Here is a 23,165-nt window from a genome sequence, read left to right as displayed (position 1 = left end):
TTATCAGAAAAAAGAAACTTTGGTTCTAGGGCTTCAGGAGCAGAAGTTTTAAGGTTAGATATATCCAGAGGGGTCAGGATCTGGGTGGGGTCTGTTAGGTGGGTCTCAGCTGTGGGTAAAGATATCTACCATGTGCCTTACTCAGTAATAACAGGTCGTTGTTTTGTTTGGAGAGTTAGTGGATATGTGAAGAGCCAGGATGCTGGACATGAAGGGATGCCACCTTCTAAGACCTTCCTGAGCTGTGAGCGGCTAATCAGGTCAGCTTCAGAAACCCATGGGCTCTGCTTTCTCCACATGCACATCTGTCCAGGCGTTTCCAGGCGCCAGGCCCCAGCCCCAAGCATTTCACAATCAGAAGAGCTCAACATGTGCACGTTTTGAGATTTCATGTCACATGACCTCTTACATCTCGTCCACACCCGCCCGCCCCTGTTTGCCATCGGAGGGCTGAAACTGTATCCATGACAGAGCATTTCTCTGAAGGCCTGGGGAAGCTTCCTGATCTTCCAACCACCTTCAGGGTCAAAAGGCCTTTTGAGCCTACACATTAATTCTTAGGCTTCAGTATAATATCTTACAGCTCTCTGGTCTTTCTGAAGTACTTCACTCATAGGTATTGCCTTTGACTCACAATGACCCCATGACAGGGTTGAGACTCACTTATCATGGAGATTCAAAATAATTGGTTGCCCATGGCCGCACATTGTTTAAGTGAGAAAATGGGACTTCTTGTTCATTTTTCCATAACAGACCTTAGGAAACTTAGAGTAGGTCTCTTCTGGGATCCTCACTACCCTAGTAGTGGCCCACCTCCCAAACTCAGGGATGCTCACCAAGGCAGAAGGGAAGAAGTCTAGGGAGTGGGGGATGCCTGAGCAGAAAGGAGCTAGAGGTGATAGTTGAGGTCTCATGGGACTTCTGGACGGCCTTCTCCCAGGTAGGTTTCTGTCAGTGGGCTCTTTCTAGAGCCTGGGGAAAGAGCGGGGGTTGGGGGGTTATTGAAAGGAATGGCCAGTCAGGGCTACCGAACTAGAAATTCTCAACTGAGTCCGCAGCTGAGACAGCTGAGCAGCTGCAAGAAAAAGCTGCTGCCAGTTGCTAAGGGAGCCCTAGTGGTGTCACTACAGCCTTGTGGGAACTCTCAGTGGCTTGGCCGAGCTCTGCCCCTGGCTAACCCTTCTGCTCTGTCCCTTCTCAAAGCCTCCGATGCCCCACACCAAGTACCTGTAGCATTGGCTTGGGGAAGGTGCCCAGAGGTCAGGCCAGTCTACCCTGCCAGCTTTAGCAACATCACACATGGCCTGAGCAGTGCTAGGGATGGGAGGTCTGGGGCCTCCCCCTCCCCAGGGCTCAACAGACACAGGCAGCGGGATGGGGTTGCCCTTCTATTGGTCCAAGTCCTGAGTGTAGTCTGGGTGAGACATGGAGGTGAGGAGGCCCACAAGGCTCAACAGCGTGGAGAAAAGCAGCAGGAAGGAGGCGGTGAAGAGCAGGGCAGGGAGGGCGCTGAGCACCAGCAGCAGGACAGCTGGCAGCAGATGGCGCCACGCTGCAGTCACGACAGGCCACAGGGAGCTCAGCAGGTAGGAGCCGGTGGTGAAGAGCGCGTGGCATAGCATCAGCGCCAACAGCAGGTAGAGGATCCCCTCCAGCCCCCACAGCACACGCTGGAGTGGCTGCCGCCAGCCCGATGTGGTCCACCACTGGGCCCAGCTCCGAGGCATGTGGCACATGCACCAGCGCACCCAGGCCTGCCGCATGACCCAGGCCGACCAGGGCACTGCCTGCTGCGGCCCCTCGCCGGCCCCGATGGCACCTGTCTCCACTTGGGGCTGCTGCATCCTGGCTGGTACACCTGGGGAGAGGGCCAGGCCAGCTGCAGGAGCAGCCCTGAGATGCCTGGGACCTCAGGGCAGGTGGGGGGCAGGAGGCAGGGGCAGGAGGGTACCAGCACGGGTAGGGTGAGGCTTTGAGCCGGGGCCTGGGGCTTACCTCTGGGCAGAACCACCTAAGTCATGTTGCTTCCTGCAGCACCTAGGACGGCCTAGCGGCCAGAGTAGAGCCCCTGCTGTCCCTCTGTCCCCCCTCCCCCCCCCAGATCCCTATTGTGACCCGGGTGGGGGTGGGGTCCAACCAAGAGAGGAGTCACTGCAGGATGTGAGGCTCACCTGAATCCCTTTCCACGGACCCTCCAGGCTGCCAGAGGGTGCTGGTGAGCCCACTGATGCAGATTGTCATGCTTTCTTGTGGGAAGCCCTCTCCGGATCCTGGTTCCTACCCTACTAACTGATATCCAGTCCTACTCTGCTCTCCTGTGAGTCTTTCTGGACACTGATACTCTAGAACCACAGAGGAGGCCAGAATGGCCACCTCCCAACCCACAAACTCGGAGATGGCTGCCACATCCTGCCCTGGGACCCCTGTCCCTTAGCTCACCTTCTGTTGCTGTCCTCAGACTCAGACCCGGGTATCCACTGTCCACATTGTGGAGCTGAAGGTCCCCTGTGGTTCAGACTGGAGATAAAGGGGTACCCTCCTGCCTGCTCCACCCACAACAGAGGAAAGGCGATCTGGAGAAGCACACTGCCAGTGTATTTCTGGAGGGCACTCAGATCCAAGGATAGAGGTAGAAAGCCAGGCCAAGCAGGGCCAAGGGCACGCTGCAGGCTCCCAGGAGCAGCCCCAGGCTCAGGAGCAGCAGCAGCAGAGCCTCCTGGGGGCTGAGTTGTCCCGTGACTGCCACCGTAGGCAGGAGTACAGCCTCCTGCAGTCCTGGGCCCTCACCGGCCCCCTGACTCTGGCCTGTGAGAAGTATGTGCTGTGGTTGGACGGGGCCTGCGGGGCTGTGGAGAGAGGGGGTGACACTGGGCTTCCGGAAATTGACTATTTGTTTGCCTGCTTACTCCTGCCACCTGCCAGGCTGCTGCACACTTACCAGTGGAACAGGTCGAAGGTCAGGAAGCTGACCAGTAGCAGCAGCAGCAAGACTGGGCCAGCCGTGGAAAAGACTGCCCGAACTGTCAGCCCCAGTGCCCCCAGCCCTAGGACACTGTCCCAGAGCTGGGCCGGGCTAAGGCCCCAGGGAGACATACATGGACTTACTGGGCTATTCAACCCCTCCCCAGCACTCAGGCCCCTGGGAGGGACTGGGATAGGATAAGCAGGGCCTTTGGGCCTGGGCAAGCAAAGCTGGGTCATAGAGGGAGGTGGAGATGACACGAGGACTAGTGCTGGGAGGGAGTTGGGGTGGGTAGGTATGTGGGACAGGGTTGGGCCCTGACAGACACTCGAGAGTAAACTGTGTGGGAATCTCCCCCTCCCCACACACTCACTCACCACATCCTCCTCACCTTCTACTTCAGTCAGCTGTTGTGGGACTGGGCAGCTGGGACATTGTGACCTATTGCCAGGTGGGGCTCTGGGGTACACAGGGAGCTGTGGCTGGTTTTGACCTCCTAAGCAGCTGGTATCTTAGGTGGGGCTTAGCCAGAAGGGAGTCATGATTTCTGAGAACTAAGACTCATCCTCTTGCCTTGGTGAATTCTCTGCCCCCAGGACCCCCCAAGAGGATCTGAGTTACCAGGAAGGCATTCTAACCCCATCACCACGTGGGTAAGAGAGGAAGGGCCGCTCTCTTTCTCCTGCGGGTTCCCAGAGCTCTGTGTCCAGGAACAATTATTCAATCTTCCTGTCGGCAGCTGTCTCTCCCCTGAGAGCTGGATGATGCCTTGGGGGAGAATTTTCAGGACTGCAGCCCTGAAATGCAGAGACAGGCTCTGCCAGGAAGCACCCTGAGACTTTCTGGAGCTGGGCTCCCAGGGGACTGCTACAGGGTGGGGCAGGAAGGGGCTGTTTCTAAGCCCTGTGGTTTGTGGGAAGTGTTCCAGATACTGGAATTACAGAAATGGCATATATAATGTGAATATGAAGGGCGGTGACATAGTAACTCACAATCTGGAAGTTAAAGTAACTCTGAGGATGAAAGTAAGGAAAATGAACATAAAAGGAAGGGATTGATCATCTGAAAAGGAAACTTATCTCCATGGTAATCTGAACCTACGGAGGTTCCAGCACATCTCACTTTAGTGACTTGAGAGGCAAGAATGGAAATGGATCATAACTAACAACAGAGTCCTTGTCCACTTATCATACTTTGAAGGAAAACTAATGGGGGTGGGGGAAGGGAACTGTGGTCATACAGCCCCAAGGAGAGGAGACAGCAAGAATTAGACAGCATATCTGTCTCTAGTAGGCACTGTCCAAAGACTCAAGTCTGGTGGACTTGACATCACTGGCATAGAACCCATACCCCTGGCCCTTGGAATCATTCATTGATCGCTTTTGCTCTGGCTCTTGCCAGAGTAAAAAGCAATGCCTGCAGAATTCTGAGAAAATTATTTCCAACCTAAGAACATGTATTTGTCCACATGATGATCAAGTATGAAAGTAGAAGAAAGACATTTTAAGCCATGCAAGTTCTTAAAAATTTGACCTCACATACACTCTTTCCTAGAAAGCTACTGGAGGATGTGCTTCAGCAAAACAAGGCATTAAACTAAGAGGACAATATGGGAGTCAAGAAATGAGGCTAGGGCAGCCCAGGTGGCTCAGCGGTTTAGCGCCGCCTTCAGCCCAGGGCATGATCCTGGAGACCTAGAATCGAGTCCCATGTCAGGCTCCCTGCATGGAGCCTGCTTCTCCCTCTGCCTGTGTCTCTGCCTCTCTGTGTGTGTGTATCTCTCATGAATAAAATAAAATCTTAAAAAAAAAAAAAAAAAAGAAAGAAATGAGGCTAAACACAGGAAAGCAATGATGAGAAAGGCTCAAGATGTCAGCTGTGCTTCCAAGTGAAGAAAGAAAACAACCTAAAGTGGAATCAAGGGATCCCTGGGTGGCGCAGCGGTTTGGCGCCTGCCTTTGGCCCAGGGCGCGATCCTGGAGACCCGGGATCGAGTCCCACGTCGGGCTCCCGGTGCATGGAGCCTGCTTCTCCCTCTGCCTGTGTCTCTGCCTCTCTCTCTCTCTCTCTCTCTCTCTCTCTCTCTCTCTCTCTATCATGAATAAATAATAAAAAATAAAAAAAATAAAGTGGAATCAAAAGCAAGATGCTCCAGGAGGGATGTCTCCAGAAGAAAATGAGATTGTCTGCAGTTTTTAGATATGTTCAAAATAAATGTTCAGTTCTGTTGGTTGCTTTGGGATTAAATTAGTAATTGATGTGTAGAAAACCAAGCAAATGCTAAAACAAAGTAATTGCTAACTCCAGGGACGCCTAGGTGGCTCAGCAGTTGGGTGCTTGCCTTCAGCCCAGGTCATGGTCCTGGAGCTCTGGGATCGAGTCCCACATGGGGCTCCTTGCGTGGAGCCTGCTTCTCCCTCTGCCTGTGTCTCTGTCTCTGTCTCTCTCTCTCTCTCTCTGTCTCTCATGAACAAATAATAAAATCTTTTTTTTTAAAGATTTTATTTATTTATTCATGACAGATTCATGACAGGGAGAAAGAGAGAGAGAGAGAGAGAGGAAGAAGCAGGCTCCATGCAGGGAGCCTGACGTGGGACTCGATCCCGGGTCTCCAGAATCACACCCCGGGCTGAAGGTGGCACTAAACCGCTGGGCCACCAGGGCTGCCCTAAATAAATAAAATCTTAAAAAAAAAAATTGCTAACTCCAGGGAACACAAAAAGTTGAACAATAGTATTTACATGGTCATAATATAAGCACTGAATATGGACTTCAGTGACTTAGCTCTTCAGGAAGATGGAAAGACTGTGTTTGTGTACTTGAATATATGTGTGGAGGAGGGTGGTAGGAAAGTGAAATCTTTAATTCCATAGCAGGAAACCTACAGATAACATTCAGACATAGAAAAATTAAAGAAGTAGCAATAGAAGTATAAAGATAAATACAAGGAGAAATAACAGAATTAAAAGTGGTTGATCTGGGAATGGAGAAGCATAGAAAAGAATCTTCTATTGCAAGCTTAAATGTGGTTTACCTTTAAAACTGTGTTCTGTAGTATTTTGGTTAAATGATTTAGTTAAAAAGAAAGAAAATTGGGATCCCTAGGTGGCGCAGCGGTTTGGCGCCTGCCTTTGGCCCAGGGCGTGATCCTGGAGACCCGGGATCGAATCCCACATCGGGCTCCCGGTGCATGGAGCCTGCTTCTCCCTCTGCCTGTGTCTCTACCTCTCTCTCTCTCTCTGTGACTATCATGAATAAATAAAAATAAAAAAAAGAAAGAAAGAAAGAAAATTAATATAGGGTCATATTGTAGAGATCAGGAATATACCCTCCCAGGATGAATGAAATACCAATTTCCAAATGTTATGTGGATGTGCTCTGTAGCTTCAGATAAAATTTGCAGTGACAACATCAAACACCATCAAACTTGAAAGTTGTGAATCTCATGCATTTTAGATGGAGGTGTTCTAAATCTCCACCTAGTGCTGCTCAGCCTTTAATGTGCACACGAATCTCCTGGGGTTGAATTCTCTGGAGATCTTGTTAAAATGCAGATTCTGATTCAGTAGGTCTGGGGTGGGATTCTGCATTTCTAACAAGCACCCCGGGGATGCGGTGCTGTTGGTCCTTGGCCACACTTTGAGAAGCAGGGCTCTCAAGGACTTTGATGGCTGGGGGAGGTAGTGAGCAGAGGATGGTCATGTGGGGAGATGCCTCCCAGTGCATGTAGGTCCATGGGAGGGAGTCCCCATCAATGCTCACTTGCATCATAGGGAGAGCCCCTAGTAGAGAGTGAGTTCTGGCCCAGCACCAGGGACAGAAGACTGGCAGATCCAGCAGGCAGTAGATTTCACTACCTCTCTCTTTGTACAGCCAGACACACAACCTCCTTTCTTTTCTTGATATTGTTTTATTCCATCCATGTATGTGGGAATAAGAGGACAGTATGAGGGGCACCTGGGTGGCTCAGTGGTGTTAAGCATCTGCCTTTGGCTCAGGTGATGATCCCAGAGTCCTGCGGATGGAGTTCCACATCAGGGAACCCAAAGGGAAGCCTGGTTCTCCCTCTGCCTATGTCTCTGCCTCTCTCTGTGTGTCTCTCATGAATTAAAAAAATAAAAAAAATGGGGCGCCTGGGTGGCTCAGGTGGTTAAGCATCTGCCTTCGGCTCAGGTTATGATCCCAGGATACTGGGATCAAGCCCCTCATCAGCTCCCTGCTCAGAGGTGAGTCTGCTTCTCCCTCTTCCTCTGCCCATCCCCCCACCACCTTGTTCATGCTTGCTCTGTCACTCTCTCAAATAAATAAATAAAATCTTAAAAAAGAAAAAAAAAGAGGACAGTATGAAGCTGTTTTCCTACCTTTAATTCATCCGGTTAGCCTCAGCACCCCCGAGGAACCACATATTTTCTCACTTCATCACCACCAAAACCCTGGGGCTAAGATATTATCGTCCCCATTTTACAGACGAGGAAACAGAGGCTCAGAGAGCAAATTACTGTCTAAGGATACCCACACAAAACAAACAGCAGAAGCGGGTGTGAAATAGAGCCTAGGCGATGCCAAAGTTGGCTCTCCTCTCCACCTTGAGCCACCCCACCACCCTGGAGAGCTGGCAGGAGAGTTCCCGGCCATCCCTTAAACCCAAATCCCTTTTGGGCTGCTATCTCCACCCAGTCCAGCTCAGTCCTGCTCACAGTTGCTTTGCACCATATTCTCACCCACCTGAGGCGACGACAGATTCTCCACCTGGCTCCTGAGACTAGAGATCTGACTGCACCAGTATCTGAGTGTAGACCTGCCACTGGAGCCTTGGAGCTGCCGCCTCTAGAGCCTGCCTCCTGGCCTGGCAGCTTTGCAGCTCAAGGAACCAAGTCGAAAGGACCAAAGACAGCAACCGAGGTGGGAACGTACCTGAGGGGATGAGGAAGTAATGAAGGAGCATAGGGAGGCTCTGAGGCACTCAGGAGGCATAGAGGGATATGAAGGGGCCCTGAAAGTTGTAATAGGGCAGAGAGGCAAGGGATTAAGAGAGGTGAGAAGAAGGGTGAGGGGGCACAGGGGACAGAGAGGTACTAGCATTCCACAGATCTGAGCCCCTGAGAGCTTGGCAGGGGATGGCCAGCATGCTCAATCCTGCCAGTCCCTTGGGGGGCAGATCTCCCAGTTTATGGCCTATCATCTCTCCCACAGAACCTGGCACTGTTGGGGAGAGTCAGCTTCCCTCAGGTCTGCTTGGTCCTCTCTAACCTTGAATATATTACATAGATACTTTTTTAAAAAAAATATTTTATTTATTTATTCATGAGAGACACAGAGAGAGGCAGAGACATTGGAAGAGAGAAGCAGGCTCCCCAAGGGGAGCCCGATGTGGGACTCGATCCCAGGACCTCGGGATCAGGACCTGAGCAGAAGGCAAATGATCAACCGCTGAACCACCCAGGTAACTGCTGAGCTACCCAGGCACCCCTGTTAGATACTTAAAAAAAAAAAAAAAAAGATTTATTTATTTATTAGAGAGAGAGAACGTGCATGCGCACTAGTGAGCAAGTATGGGGAGGTCTAGAGGGAAAGAATCTCAAGCAGACTACCCACTAAGTGCAGAGCCTGACCTGGGGCTTGATCTCATGACGCATGAGATCATGACCTGAGCCAAGACCAAGAGCTAGATGCTTAACCTAGTGAGCCACCCAGGTACCCCCACACAGGTACTTTTTGGGCACTGAGTAGGGACTAGATGCTGTTCTAGGCCATGAGCTGTGAACTTTTGGGTACAAAAAGCTCTTCTGGAGTGTTGCTTACCTTTGCTAGGGATGAGGACCCAGACAATGAACACATAACAAAACAAGATAATCTCAGTCTTGAGTGCCTTTGAAAACAATAATAAAACAGGGTGAAAGGATAGTGTGTAGAGGATGGGGCTTACTTTCATCAGAATGGCCAGCAAAGTCAGTGTCAGGTGACACCAAAAAGCAATCTTTATGATAAGGATGCAAACTTAGTGAACTAGTGCAAAGGCCATGAGGCTGGAAGGGGCTGGTGCATCAGAGGGATTGCTAGAAGGCCAGTGTGGCTGGCTGGAGGCATATGAGCCAGGGTCCATGAGGTGGGAAAGATGTGGGTGGAGAAGAACTTTATCATGAAGGACCTTGCATGTGAGCCTCCAGGGACTTCAGCTAGGAGGAATCTGACCTGATTTAGGTGCTGTGGGTGAGAGCCTCAGGAGGCTGAGATGTCCTGGCCAGGTGCCCCCTCCTCCCCTCACAGTCTGTCAAACTTTGGTGAGGTTGAGGCCAGAGACAGAGAAGTGGCCAGACTGGGCTTTGGAACAGCCCTCAGGACCTGTTCAGACCCACTTCCAGCTCTACCGGAGCCTGTCCTGCCCTCCCACTCCGGTGAAGCCTCAGTGTACAGTACTCTTTCTGCCCCTGACCTGTCACTCCCTTTTGGGGCTCTCTATAGAGAGTGCCTGGGTAGGGCCAGATGCCTCCAGGGGCTCTGGGACTCAGGTCTGTGAGGTTGCCCCTGCTGGTGGTGGGATCTAGTTCCAGGGGTACAAAGTGGGATCTTTCGAAAACTCATATGAGATTGGGCCGCCAGAACGGCGACTTGGGGTGATTCAAATAGTTTATATAGAGGCCCTGCAAAAAAGTATTTGCTAAGGGGGGGCACACACTCCAGAGGATTCCTGGCCACCTGGCATCGCTTCTCTTGGCCGCGGGCTCCTTGCAAGGACAAAGCACAGGCCAGAGGCGCGCAGTGGACGCATTTCCTTCCCTCTGGGAGGCGATCTGGCGTCGGGGAATCAATGGGGGCTAGGCAGCCGGATGGGGGGGGGACCTGCGCTCCGGAATCCTCGATGTGGGGCACCCCGCCAGCGGAGACCCCCGGCTGCCTGCCACCGGAGGAGACTGAGACGCGTGGGGGAGGCAGCGGGGAGGGCGGGACTGGCGAACAACGGGCCTCGGTCCCTCCACCTCCGGGCCCAGCCGGCCGGGTATCTGCTCCGGCTTCTCTCCTCGAGTTATGTAAGCCCAGAACGTGGCAGCCCGGAGAGCAAAGGAGTAGGGGAGGGGACGGGAAGGAGGAGAGGAGAGGCGGGGCCGGGGGGGATGGGGTTGGCGGTGGGAAGGGCCGCCTCGGGCTGGGCCCCTAGGGTCGTCTTTCAGAAGAATCCCTGGAGGGGTAGTCCTCCCTCCTCCCCGCAGCCCGCCCCATCCCGCGCCTCAGTTTCCCCTCTTCTTTTTGTCCCATCCGCCCTGGGAGGGGACTTTTGGCTCTGGATGGATTTCCCTCTTGAGTTGTTTCCTCCCCCAAAATTCTCAGCGTTGCTACCGCGGCCACCTCCGTTGGGCGCTCTGAGCCTCAGTTTACCGGTTTGCAAAATGAGGTTGGATTGAGAGGCCACGTGCAAAGCGCCTGGCACGGTGCGCGGTGCGAAGCAGGCGCCCACTGCGGGCCAGGCGCCTCACAGGGTGCCGAGGGGCTGCGCCGACTGCGGAGCGCAGCGCACAAGTGGGGCGGGCGAGCTGGGGACGCCGGAGGGGGCGGGGCGGGGGCGGTGGGTGCGGGGACCGGGGGTGGCCGCTCGGGGGTCCGCCTCCCGCGCTCCGCCCCGGCCCTCCCCTCCCCTCCTCTCCCCACCTCCCCTCCCCTCCCCTCCCGGGCCCCGGGCCATCTAGAGGGCTGTGGGCGGGCGGAGCCGCAGGGGGCGTGTGGCGGCGGCAGGAAGGGGCGGGGGGCTCCGGAGCACCGGGCAGGAAGAGGCGAACCCACCGGCCGCCGCGGACCCAGCGCGTCCCCACCTTCGGACCCCGCCATGTGGGGTCTCCTGCTCGCCTTGGCCGCCTTCGCGCCTGCCGTCGGTCCGGGTCTGGGGGCGCCTGGCACCTCGGTGCTGGGACTTGCGCCTCCCGCTGCCACCGAGGCCCGGGGCTCGACCCTGGCCCCGCAGAGCAGCCCGGTACAGCCGCCCGCGGGGAAGAGTAACGGTGAGCGCCCCGACCGAGGGCCCGCTTCTCGGGCTGTCGGCTCCCCTCCTCCCCTGTCCGCCGTGTGCCCACCCTTCCCCGACACACACGCTCACACACGCTCACACACGCTCACACACTCCCTGCCCGGAGCCTGTGTGCCCACCCTTCCCCGACACACACACACACACACACACACTCTCTCTCTCTCTCTCTCTCTCTCTCTCTCCTCCCTCCCTCCCTCCTTCCCCGTCCCTTGCTACGGCTGCTGACTCAGCAGCCCCAGTTCCCGGCCAGAGCAAGTCAGCAGTCCTGGGAGGGAGCCAGTAGGATGCTGCCTCTTCCAGCCCCAAACCTTCCCTTTTCACGGATGAGGAAACTGAGACCAGAGCCAGGAGAAGGGGAGAAAGAGGGTAGAAGGTGCAGAACTAGACCTAAGGACAGAGCCTGAGGGCAGGGGCGGGAAGGAAAGATGGAGAGCAAGGTGGGGAGAGTGGTCTTTGCTAGCGCTGCCTGGAGGAATGGGGCACTGTGAGGGGTGGGAGAGAGGTCGGCTGCCTCACTTTCTGACTTCAGATGCAAGTTTAGAGATGAGGAAGGCAAAGGGCTGGCAATCAAGGAGGGCTTCTCAGAGGAGGTGAGTGAAACTGGGTCCTGAAAAACAGGTATCTCTGAGTCAGGAGGAGCTAAAGAGGGAGGGCAAACAAGAAGGACACTGTATGGGGAAAGGCGTGGGTCTCCAGGTAGGTAAATGTACAGCGCTTTCTGGAGGTATCTGCAGAGCGTGGGGAACGCTGGTGGGGAACCAGTGACTTCCACCCTGTTCAAGGCCCTGTACTGCAGGGCAAGCAGGACACAGGCCCAGCCGTGGAAAGTCTGGGTACCTAGGCAGACAGTCTGAGGATGGGACATCTCAGCCCAGAGGGCAGATGCAGCAATAGAGGCAGATCAGGGCTTTGGAACATGAGATTGGGTCTAGGGCTAAGGAAGGCTCCTGGGCTGAAATTCAAAGAATGGGAATTAGGCAATAAGATCCGGGGAATGATGGAGAGGGTCAGCCAAGGCCAAGGCCTGCAGATAAAGAAACAAACTCAGGGATGCCTGGATGGCTCAGCGGTTAAGCTCTGCTTTCGTCTCAGGGCATGATCCTGGGGTTTGGGGATCGAGTCCCACATCGGGCTCCCTGAGGGGAGCCTGCTTCTCCCTCTGCCTATGTCTGCCTCTGTGTGTGTTTCTAATAAATAAATAAAATCTTAACAAAGAAAAACCCAAACTCAGCTCTTTGGAGGAACCAAATAGTTAGTTCCCTGTTAGTGACGGGTGTAGCTCTCCACTGGAGAGGTTCAGAGACCAGGCTGGCCAAACATGTAGTCATGTCAAGAAGGAGCCAGGGAAGTGGTGGGAGAGGCAGGTGGGAGTCAGACTTTAAGTCCATGCTAAGGTCTTTGGATACCGGGTGTGGGGGTGCTGCCGAGGACTGGCATGCTTTCTTGGGCTGGCATATGACTCCCTCTGGCATTCTTCCCTCCCCTGGTGCTCTGCCTCCCTGGTCCCCAGGGACCTCAGAACAGCATGTTCGGATTCGCATTGTCAAGAAGAAGAAGATCATTATGAAGAAACGAAAGAAGCTAACTCGTCCTGGACCCCTGGTGACTGCCAAGCCTCGGGTGACCACCACCCCTGCAGGAGCCCTTGACCCTCCAGAGGAGCAGGAACCAGGTATTGCTACTCCAGGGACCCTTCCCAGACTTGCAGCCCCTGGGCCACATACTAACATCACTTTTGGCCTCATGGGCGTAGGCATGCCCCCAGCTTGCCCAGCACTTGGGCAGGCATGGACTCTGCTTCTTACCTGCCCTGACCACTCTCTCTCTGGTCTTGTCTCATTGCTCTGCCCCTGCCCCAGGCTGCCCCCCCTTGGGCCTGGAGTCCCTGCGAGTTTCGGATAGCCAGCTCGAGGCATCCAGCAGCCAGTCCTTTGGTCTTGGACCACACCGGGGACGGCTCAACATCCAGGTCAGCAGCCCTGGCTCTGAGCAGGGCGCCTCCTAGGAACTTCCTCCCTCCCCAGTCCCCAGCCCTCAGCCCCCAGCCCAGACCACTCTATACTGTTCACTTGGATCTGATCACCATGTCCTGTGCTCACAGTCAGGCCTGGAGGACGGCGATTTGTATGACGGGGCCTGGTGTGCTGAGGAGCAGGATACTGAGCCATGGTTTCAGGTGGATGCTAGGCACCCCACCCGCTTCTCAGGCATTATCACACAGGGCAGGAACTCTGTCTGGAGGTGAGGCAGGCCAGCCCAGTCCAGGAAGTATGGACAGAATCAGAAGGGTTGTGGTGGGAGTCCTGGGGTCACCGATAATCTCTCCCCTGCTCCCTGCCAGGTATGACTGGGTCACATCATACAAGGTCCAGTTCAGCAATGACAGTCAGACGTGGTGGGGGAGTAGGAACCGCAGCAGTGGGATGGATGCGGTGAGTGGTGCCATGGTGGTTGGGGCCTACTATAGGATCCTGGACTGGACTGGGGCTGCTCTGACGTCAAGGAATAGATGCCCGCTTGGCATTCCAGGAGAAAGGGGGTTGTCAGAATGGGTAGCACTCACCAGGCAGCCTTGAGGGCTAAGCTGCTTTAGAACATGTCCGCATCTCCCTTTCTCCACCGGGAGGGTCCCACTTCATGCCACAACTTCCTGCTGGAACCCCCTTTCTGGTGATGGGCCTCACCACCTTGTATCCCTTCTCACCTCCTCGTGGCTCTGGCTTTCCCATCTCATGGACTCCTTTTTATACCAGGCTACAATGCAGGGCCTGGCCAGCTTTAGGACTGGCTGCTCCTGAGTCCTGTGGCCAGATTGGTCTAATAAGCTGTGACCAAGCTGCCTAGGCTGCCCATGGGCAGGGGGTCTGGGGTTGACGTACAGTGCAAGTCTCTGGCTTAGCCCACCAGGATAGGTTTGGTGATGAGCTTAGAGGCCGGAGTTCTTTCTCTGGTCTGGACAGGCTGCTGGGTTTTTAGCAGTTCCACCAAAAGACTTGATGCCCGCAGGTGTTTCCTGCCAACTCAGACCCAGAGACACCAGTGCTGAACCTCCTGCCTGAGCCCCAGGTAGCCCGCTTCATTCGCCTGCTGCCCCAGAACTGGCTCCAGGGAGGTACATCTTGCCTCCGGGCAGAGATCCTAGCCTGCCCGATCTCAGGTGAACAGTGGGCCACGGGCTGGATGAGCAGGGTAAAACTTCTAGCATGGACTCCTCTTTGATGGAGAATTCATTCTCCACCAGATCCTAACGACCTATTCCCTAAGGCCCCCGAATTGGAATCCTCTGATCCTTTGGACTTCCGGCATCACAATTACAAGGCCATGAGGAAGGTCAGACATAAGCCCTATGAGCCAGGAGGGAGGAACTGCCAATCTTAGCTCCTCTTCCCACTGGGGCGTAATCTGCTACAACTGTCTTCATGTCTCCCCATCCCCCACTGTTTTACCCTTCTCCTGTTGACCCCTGAACTCTGCCCTAATTTCCCTGGTTTTTGTGCCTCCCTTGTTCTAACCCTTCCTTCTGGTCTGCTCTGCTCTGCTATATGGTGCTGTGGTGCCCCCATCTGTGTAAGTCTTTCCACGGCCACATGTGGTCTGACCCTTGGGTCCCATCCTCCCATGCCCCATGCTATGCTACACTTCACCACCCAGCTGATGAAGGAGGTGAACGAGAAGTGCCCCAACATCACCCGCATCTACAGCATCGGGAAGAGCCACCAGGGCCTGAAGCTGTATGTGATGGAAATGTCGGACCAGCCTGGGGAGCATGAGCTGGGTACTGGCAGGTTCTGGGCGGGGAGAGGTAGGCACAGAGAAGGGTGGGGGGCATGCGCCAGCGCCGAGTCCCTGTGTTCCCAGGAGAGCCTGAGGTTCGCTATGTGGCTGGCATGCATGGGAATGAGGCCCTGGGGCGGGAGCTTGTCTTGCTCCTGATGCAGTTCCTGTGTCATGAGTTCCTGCGAGGGGACCCACGAGTGACCCGGCTGCTCACTGAGACACGTATTCACCTGCTGCCCTCCATGAACCCTGATGGCTATGAGACTGCGTTTCGCCGGGTAGGCCACCTGGCATGAGGGCCACCCTGCTCCTTCTGCCCTGGTGCCTGCTTGGCTTGAACGAGCCCCTTCCCTGGCAGGGCTCGGAGCTGGTGGGCTGGGCAGAGGGCCGCTGGAACCACCAGGGCATTGATCTTAACCATAATTTTGCTGACCTCAACACACCACTGTGGGAAGCAGAGGATGATGGGCTAGTGCCTGACACTGTCCCCAACCATCACCTGCCACTGCCCGCCTACTACACCCTGCCCAATGCCACTGTGAGTATTCTGGGGGCAGTGGTAGAGGGCCACCCAGGGGCACTCATCTCTGTCTCCCCCCACCTGACCTTTCTCTCTCTAGGTGGCCCCTGAAACGCGGGCTGTGATTGAGTGGATGAAGCGGATCCCCTTTGTGCTGAGTGCCAACCTCCATGGGGGTGAGCTCGTGGTGTCCTACCCATTTGACATGACTCGGACCCCGTGGGCTGCCCGTGAACTCACACCCACTCCGGATGATTCCGTGTTCCGCTGGCTTAGCACCGTCTATGCTGGCACCAACCGAGCCATGCAGGACCCGGACCGCCGACCCTGCCACAACCAGGACTTCTCCTTGCATGGCAACATCATCAACGGCGCTGACTGGCACACAGTCCCAGGGAGTATGTGCCTCAGGATAGAGTTAGCCCCGTCCCTGTAACGCTGCCCCCGTGAGACAGCCCACTCAGTCCGGTGGTGTGGATTCCCCCCAGGAAGAGTCTCACAGAGGAGGGCACCCGGAGGGCTGGGCTACCCGCCCCTCCCCGCCAGGCTCCAGTATCTGTGATAACCCTAGGTATGAATGACTTCAGCTACCTCCATACCAACTGCTTTGAAATCACCGTGGAGCTGTCCTGTGACAAGTTTCCTCACGAGAACGAGCTGCCCCAAGAGTGGGAGAACAACAAAGATGCCCTCCTCACCTACCTGGAACAGGTTGGATCTGAATCCCTAACTCCCCCCCTCTCCCCCCAGGCCCATCTGTGTCACTGCTGTGGTCTGCTGTCCCTGTGGGTTGCAGCTGCCATCAGGGGGGCCTCCCAACAACTGACTCATATGTGCCTTGGCTCACACTTGGCATCAGACGGACTTGGAGGGTTAGAGCATGGAGAGCATAGTCCGCCAACAAGGTGGCCTCAGACATCATGAGCCAGGAGGAGTAGACCCCACACACTCACAGCCCGCTAAACCCAGTCCATAGAGCTGTCCCCGAGCTGTCTCGGGAGGGCTGTTTCCAGAATGCTAGTGCAGGGGCGGGGGGTGCTGGCATAGATGCCTCCTATTCCACAGGAGCTGTATGTCTTGCGATGGCTTCATAAGTATACGTTCCAAGGGTTCCAAAATGACAAACTCGATATCAAGGGTCACTGAGCTTGGGAAACCCAAAGACAGGTCTTCCTCCTGGGAGTTTGTAGCTCTCCCAGTCCAGATCCAATTTATTGGTCGAGTTATTTTTACCTGAGTATTGCCACCTAGGAACCTAGACATAACCATCACCAGGTTTGCCCCAAACAGAGCCAGGGAATGAAGGGCGGGTGCCATTCTCACACAGTGGGAAAAGGGTTTTGATAGCACCCCACCCTTCCCTATCCCCATATAGGTGAGAATGGGCATCACGGGAGTCGTGCGAGACAAAGACACAGAGCTGGGGATTGCTGATGCCGTCATCGCTGTGGATGGGATTAACCATGATGTGACAACAGGTGTGCTGTGAGGGTATGATGGAGCTGGGGGGTGGGGGTGGGGCTTTGAGTCAGGGTCAGAAGCAGAAGATCACCATATCCTTATCTTGGCCTTCACTCCTCTCAGCATGGGGTGGGGATTACTGGCGCCTGCTGACCCCTGGGGACTACATGGTGACAGCCAGTGCTGAGGGCTACCATACTGCCACCCGGAGCTGCCGGGTCCCCTTTGAAGAGGGCCCGGTACCCTGCAATTTCCACCTCACGAAGACTCCCAAACAGAGACTTCGAGAGCTGCTTGCAGCTGGGGCCAAGGTGCCCCCAGACCTCCGGAGGCGGCTGGAGCGGCTGCGGGGACAGAAGCATTGACATGTCTGGGTGGAGAGCCCAGGAGCAGCGGGCAGGCTGGACCTGACCAGAACTGAAGGGGGGAGGGACACAGTAGGGGAAGAGGTGCTCAGGCTCATTAAAGCTACTTGGCACCTCACCTGGCTTTCCTGTGGTCTCTGTGTCCCAGCTCCTGCCCCGGGGCCAGGCCCCAGCTTCCCCTTCTCCCCGATCCTATTCTGCACATGCTTGCCTTCATCGATTAACTTCTGGAGAGATGGTATGGAAAGGTGTACCTGCCCGGATTCTTCTTGAACCTAGGGCTTACCTGAGCAACTCATCAACCAATCTCAGGCACCATGGCAGTGCTCAGGGCCGAGCATGCAGGGAGTCCAGGACCAACTGTGCCCTTCCAGCCTCCTGGGACTCTCAGTCAAGATGGGGGACAGTTCAGTGCATTGTGAGGGATGCTAAGGTGGATCCCTGTTGCTGTGGGAGTGCAGGTGGGATTCCATACGTTTGTGTGAAATACAGCATGGCAGTTGAGCAGGGACTCAGATGTCAAGGACTCAACAGGCATACATGAAGGTTCTCAGAGGGTAGATGGGGGGTGGACCAAGTACCTTGGGTGTATGGACAGAGAGCCCCAAGTAGGAGAGACCAAAAAAGGAAGACAGAACAGCTGGGGACGTCTGAATTTGCTTCGCCAGCCAGTTTGGAGTGTTGGTAAATGACAAGGTTTGATTTGTTTCTTTTAGACTGAAGGGCACATAATGTGTCTTGCCAGCGAAATAGCCCACTCGGGTATGTCAAGCAGAGGAAAATTTAATGCTGGACATTGGATGTAAAGGTTTTGGAAGAGCTGGATGATTAAAAAGAGAAAAGGGAGTTTTACCTAGAAATGGGGCTACAGGCCACCTGCAGCCACCTATAATCATTTGTGGTCACCTGCCATGGCCAGGGCCTGAAACAGAATAATTTCTCCCTTCCTGCCACTTTGTAATCTCCAACCTATGAAATCCATTGGCAAAATCTAACTGTAACTGGAGCGCCTGCCTGGCTCAGTTGGCAGAGCGTGCAATTCTTGATTTCAGGGTCATGAGTTCAAGCCCCACCTTGGGTGTAGAGACTACTGAGAGAAATTGTTAAAAAAAAAAAAATCTTAACTGTACCCTAGGCCACAAAGAAGCCTGCAATATGTAATTATCAGGCACCCAGCCCCCTGAAATTCAGAGGAGAGCTTGTAAGGGTGGGGAAGCAATTACTAACATGTAAATTCAGCATAAAGACATCCAGATAGTCTTCTGTTACATAAGCCTCCTCGTGCTGCGCTGTTACATCGTCTCTGTCTCTTGAGCTGTCTCTGGCTCTCCTCCCTCTCATATTTTCAATCTCAGATCATCAGGAGGAATTCAATGCCACATCTCCCATCTCCCTGCTTCCTACCTCTAGCTCCTTTTGTACAGCATCACCTTTTTCCAAACAAAAAAGATTGTTTTTATTCACCAAAGTTAAGGAGACCTAATAAAAAGTGCACTTAAGTGCTCAGCTTATTGGCCAAGTGGATTACAAGATGGGACTCAACTATAGACTATAATAGGGGCGCCTGGGTGGCTCAGCGGTTGAGCATCAGCCTTTGGCCCAGGGCGTGATCCCAGGGTCCAGGATCGAGTCCCATATCGGGCTCCCTGTGTGGAGCCTGCTTCTCCCTCTGCCTGTGTCTCTGCTTCTCTCTGTGTCTCTCATAAATAAATAAATAAATAAAATCTTAAAAAAAAAAACCAAAACTATAGACTATAATAAACTCACTTCCAATGTAAAGAAAGAGGCACCCTGAAAGTAAAAAGGATGAAGAAAGAAGATTCATTATGCAAACATTAATCAAAAGAAAGTAAGAGAGGGGGGCTCAGTCTGCTAAATGTCTGTTTTTTGTTTTTTGTTTTTAATTTTTTATTATTTATTTATGAGAGTCATACAGAGAGAGAGAGAGAGAGAGAGAGGCAGAGACATAGGCAGAGGGAGAAGCAGGCTCCATGCACCGGGAGCCTGACGTGGGATTCGATCCCGGGGCTCCAGGATCGCGCCCTGGGCCAAAGGCAGGCGCCAAAGCGCTGCGCCACCCAGGGATCCCTAAGTGTCTGTTTTTGACTCAGGTCCTGATCCCAGGGTCCTGGGATCGAGTCCAGCAGGAGGCTCCCTGCTCAGCAGGGTGTCTGCTTCTCTCTCACCCTATTGCTTATGGGCTCTCTCTTTTTCTCTCTGTCAAATAAATAAATATTTAAAAAAATAAGTTGAAGAGGCTTTTTCTTTTTTTCCTAAAGATTTTATTTTTTTAAGGAATCTCTACACCTAATGTGGGGCTGGAACCCACAACCCTGAGATCCAGAGCTGCATGCTCCACCAACTGAGCCAGCCAGGTGCTGCAGGAGTGGCAATCTTAATATCAGCTAAAGTTGACTTCAGGGCAAAGAAAGTTGTCTTTCTATATACATTTTAGATTTAGCAGTTCAGAGGGAGAAACAGAGCAGGCTCAGTATTTTTTGTTTTGTTTTGGAAATTGGCTCTTGAGTATGAAAAGGGAAGGCCCAAGGTAAGCAGGCAGTGATGCCAAGATGATGTCTTGGAGACTAGAGGGACAGTAAGACTGCCAGCCCTCCCCCTCTCCTGGGACCGGTGGAGAGTCACCTGATCTGGGAGGTGGAGAAGCTGGGTGGGGAGGGAGAGAACAGGCACAAGAGGGTGGGCAGCTTTCAGAGGCATCTCTGACAACCTGGGGCCCTAGATTAGCAGAGCCAGTGCAGACAACCATCCAATACCCTCCCAGCAAGTGACCGGGACTACTCTTGAGTGATCTCTCAGGGCAGATCCCTGCTCTCTTTGTCAACAGTCCAGGACACTCCCAATAATACTCGCTTGAAGCAGAAGGGATCAAGAAGTAGTAATGTCATAAAGGCCTAGCTCCCCCCTCCCCCCCCCCAAAAAAAAAGGGATGTCTGAGTGGCTCAGTGGTTGAGCATCTGTCTTCGGCTTAGGGCGTGATCCTGGGATCCGGGCTCGAGTCCCACATCGGGCTTCTTGCGGGAAGCCTGCCTGTGTCTCTGCCTCTCCCTCTGTGTGTCTTTCATGAATAAATAAATAAAATCTTAAAAAAAAAAAAAAAAAGGACTAGCCTCCATTCTGGAAGTATTAGAAATGGGGATGGTGGAGGACCATACTGTCTCACCCAGAACCTTCTCAACAACCAGTGCACCCATCCCCCGACTGAGGGGAGCATTGGCTGCTAACAGCTTGCAACTCCCCCCATGTACTGTTCTTGGCTAAATGCGAGCTGTCTGACAGGGGTTACGTGTTCCATCCCGCTTTGGTAGCCTGTGACCAAGGACTGACTGGCATGGAGGTATTAGAACTTTCTCCTTGCCATTGAGAGGGTCCAACGGTGGTGGCCCAAGCTCCAGAGCTCCATGCTGGGATCATTCTCTGCCCCTTCCCCTGCCCTGTTCTGCCTCCTTCACTGCTTTTCTTCTAGAGAAGACTTGCACATGCACCCAAATCCCCATTCTGGCTCTGTTCCAGGGAATCCTGCCTAAGAGAAGGGGCTCATGGCAAGTGCTGAATAAACGTGGGATCCAACGGCAGCGTAGCCCCCTCACACTGTAGCAGAAGAGGCCTCATTGGGGGGTTCTTCCTCCTGCTCTGGCAGCCCCCACTCCGCACATTCATACCCACAGGCACGCATGCAGTCTCATACAGCTACCTGCAGCCCCCCCTCCCCTGTCTCCCACTGAGCGGCTCCCCCAAGGAAGCAGGTTTGAAGGAATTCTGTCAACCTTAAGGCTTCATTATGAGCTTTTGGGTGAGATCAAGAGAGGGGATGTCCCTGCCTCACTCAACAAGAGGTTTGAGAGATGCCCAGCAAGCAGCATCTCAGTACCTGCTCCTGGCCTGGCCTGACCCTGGGACCTTGGAGGACTTCACGTTGTGGACCGGGCCAGGGCACCATTGACAGGCCTGCCAAGCTTGGGCCTGCCCAGCAGCCACTCCACCACATTCCACCCGGCAGCCACAGTTTGTCTTGGCAAGGTGGCCCTCTGGGCTAGGCTCCAAGGACGGCCTAGGGAGCAGCCCCAGACAAACCAGCTTTTACCACAGAAGCCAAAGCTGGCTGGGCTTGAGTCCATGCCAGCCCCAAAGTGGCCTGACCCTCCTCCACCCACCTGAAGGTAAACTCAGACTCTGGGCGAATGGTGGATGTGTGGAGGGGAGCCAGGCTCCCAGGTGAGTGGAACCCCAAGAGTGGCAACAGGGACAGGGACCCGGGCCAGAGGGCTTCCCTGGACTCATGGGATGGTTGCCTGACTGCGGAGTGTCCCTTGGCCACAGTGCTGGGCAGCACTTTACAACTTTGCCAATGGGATGCAGCCATGCTTCCCCTCTCCCGGGGACTTAGGAACTTCCCCCAGCTCCCCGGGAGCCCTGGCAGCCCAGGCTGAGGGGCCCACTGCACAGCCAGGGATGCATCAGGAGCAGCTTTCATTCCCAGGCTGGCAGGGAATGGGGAAGGAAAGGCTTAAAAGAAACAAGATGTCAGGATGCTAGGCCCCAAAGAACAACAGACCTGGTAAGACATTTTTGCTTCCCCCTTTAAACATGACTCCTCCTCTCTCAAGGAATAAAATTACCTAAAGAATGTGAAAAAAAAAAAAAAAAAGAAGTCTAGTTTCTGTTATTGTCCTGCTGAGAAGCCTCTTCTACATCTTTAGTCAGGAAACCTTTTCCATTCTGTGTCCAGTAGGGGGTCTGTGCACTCAGAACCCTCCCATCATTCCCCTGGGCAGTCCTTGCAGCTCCAAACCCAGAAAAACCCTCAACCCCCCAGGGGTGCCATTCCGCTCCCCTGTTAAGGCTTCTGGCAAGGCAGGGAGGTTTGGACACCTTTCCCTTTGGGAAGTAAGTGGAGGCAAGTTCTGGACAGATAGCCCACAGTACGCTTCTGGAACTCCAATGCAGGGGACCCAGAGCCAAGAGTCCAGCTGAGGAGAGACAGGATTTAGAGTTGAGATAGAATGACTTAGTGAGACATTACTTTATATTTGTTATTGTGTTTGCAACCCTGCTCCCAGAAGGGAGCAGGCAAGGTGGCTTACCCAGGGTGGTCTATGGGTCTCTGCATTTTGTTTCCCAGAAGCCTAACTTCCTGAGAAGAGGGGAGGGTGAGGGCCAATGTGTGCCTTCTTGGAGAGTAGGAGAGAGAGGGAGAGAGACTGAAGGAGAGAGATATTGAGAGAAAGGGGGCATGGATTACCTGTTAACAAATGGTATCTCCTGGGCAAATGATAGGAGTTTACCATTAAACACATAATTAGACAGTTAATGTGATGGTTTAACATTAGACACATAATGAGTGTAATTCAGCATGTTAACAAAATAATGGAGAAAGTCATGTGATTATCTCAATAGATGGAGAAAAGCATTTTATAAAAATTTGAACATCTATTCATAATTTTAAAAATTTTAAAGAAAATTAGGAATAAAAGGATATCTGTAAAACCAAACATGGTACTTAATGGGGAAAAGTAAAAGCTTGCCTTTTGTGGTCAGGAACAAAACAAAGAAGTCCACTATTACTCCTTTTATTCAACAATGAATTAAGGATCCAACCAGTGGATTTAGGCAAGAAAAAGAAACAAGGACTGGAAATGAATAAATAAAACTGTCCTTTGTAGTTAAGATAATCTACAGATAAAGTATTACTAGAATTGAGTTAAGCAAAGTTGCTAGGTATAAGGTTGCTGTTCAATAATCAATTGTATACACATGACAATGAAATTAAGAAAATGTCATTTATAACAGCATAAAGTAATCAAGTATTGAGGAATAAATGAGAGATGTATAAGACAGAGGCCTATAAAATACTATTAAGAGAAATTTTAAAAGATGGAAATGAATGAAGGGATATACAATATCCATAAAATGAAATTCTCAATATACTAAAGGTGTCAATTCTCCATTAACTGATCTATAAATTTACAGATGCAATGCCAAGGAAAATTCAGCAGGTTTTTGAAAAGTAGAACTTAATATACTGATTATTACATTTATATGGAA

General features: G+C 53.2%; 3 protein-coding genes across 3 annotated transcripts; 1 reads left to right on the top strand and 2 right to left on the bottom strand.

Moving 5' to 3' along the window:
* Positions 1-1,388: 1,388 nt before the first annotated feature.
* Positions 1,389-2,241, bottom strand: TMEM239 (transmembrane protein 239). Its single transcript, XM_041732389.1, has 2 exons — positions 2,172-2,241; positions 1,389-1,879 (listed from the first exon to the last, which is right to left on the bottom strand). The coding sequence occupies exons 1-2, from the start codon at positions 2,239-2,241 to the stop codon at positions 1,389-1,391; spliced, it is 561 nt and encodes a 186-aa protein (XP_041588323.1).
* Positions 2,242-2,611: 370 nt separating this feature from the next.
* C18H20orf141 (chromosome 18 C20orf141 homolog) lies at positions 2,612-3,201 on the bottom strand. Its single transcript, XM_041732388.1, has 2 exons — positions 2,939-3,201; positions 2,612-2,846 (listed from the first exon to the last, which is right to left on the bottom strand). Exons 1-2 carry the CDS (start codon positions 3,199-3,201, stop codon positions 2,612-2,614), a joined length of 498 nt encoding a protein of 165 aa, XP_041588322.1.
* Positions 3,202-10,557: 7,356 nt separating this feature from the next.
* CPXM1 (carboxypeptidase X, M14 family member 1) lies at positions 10,558-17,220 on the top strand. Its single transcript, XM_041732929.1, has 14 exons — positions 10,558-10,953; positions 12,490-12,651; positions 12,839-12,948; positions 13,081-13,220; positions 13,321-13,411; positions 13,986-14,136; positions 14,221-14,309; positions 14,631-14,754; positions 14,838-15,034; positions 15,115-15,294; positions 15,377-15,674; positions 15,848-15,987; positions 16,652-16,754; positions 16,861-17,220. Exons 1-14 carry the CDS (start codon positions 10,782-10,784, stop codon positions 17,100-17,102), a joined length of 2,199 nt encoding a protein of 732 aa, XP_041588863.1. The 5' UTR covers positions 10,558-10,781; the 3' UTR covers positions 17,103-17,220.
* Positions 17,221-23,165: the final 5,945 nt, after the last annotated feature.

The sequence above is a fragment of the Vulpes lagopus genome, chromosome 18, assembly GCF_018345385.1.
Source record: "Vulpes lagopus strain Blue_001 chromosome 18, ASM1834538v1, whole genome shotgun sequence".
Classification (NCBI taxonomy): domain Eukaryota; kingdom Metazoa; phylum Chordata; class Mammalia; order Carnivora; family Canidae; genus Vulpes; species Vulpes lagopus.
The sequence above is the reverse complement of the archived record's forward strand: the minus strand, read 5'-3'. Positions and strand labels throughout refer to the sequence as shown.

Bases quoted from the DNA above. Each gene is read 5' to 3' on its own strand.
- TMEM239 (XM_041732389.1), bottom strand. From the start codon at position 2,241: ATGACAATCTGCATCAGTGGGCTCACCAGCACCCTCTGGCAGCCTGGA. The intron at 1,880-2,171 runs GTGAGCCTCACA...CTGCTCCTGCAG, and splicing joins GTCCGTGGAAAGGGATTCAG to CTGGCCTGGCCCTCTCCCCA.
- CPXM1 (XM_041732929.1), top strand. From the start codon at position 10,782: ATGTGGGGTCTCCTGCTCGCCTTGGCCGCCTTCGCGCCTGCCGTCGGT. The intron at 12,652-12,838 runs GTATTGCTACTC...CCCCTGCCCCAG, and splicing joins TCCAGAGGAGCAGGAACCAG to GCTGCCCCCCCTTGGGCCTG. The intron at 15,295-15,376 runs GTGAGTATTCTG...TTCTCTCTCTAG, and splicing joins ACACCCTGCCCAATGCCACT to GTGGCCCCTGAAACGCGGGC.
- C18H20orf141 (XM_041732388.1), bottom strand. From the start codon at position 3,201: ATGACCCAGCTTTGCTTGCCCAGGCCCAAAGGCCCTGCTTATCCTATC. The intron at 2,847-2,938 runs GTAAGTGTGCAG...CTCTCTCCACAG, and splicing joins ACCTTCGACCTGTTCCACTG to CCCCGCAGGCCCCGTCCAAC.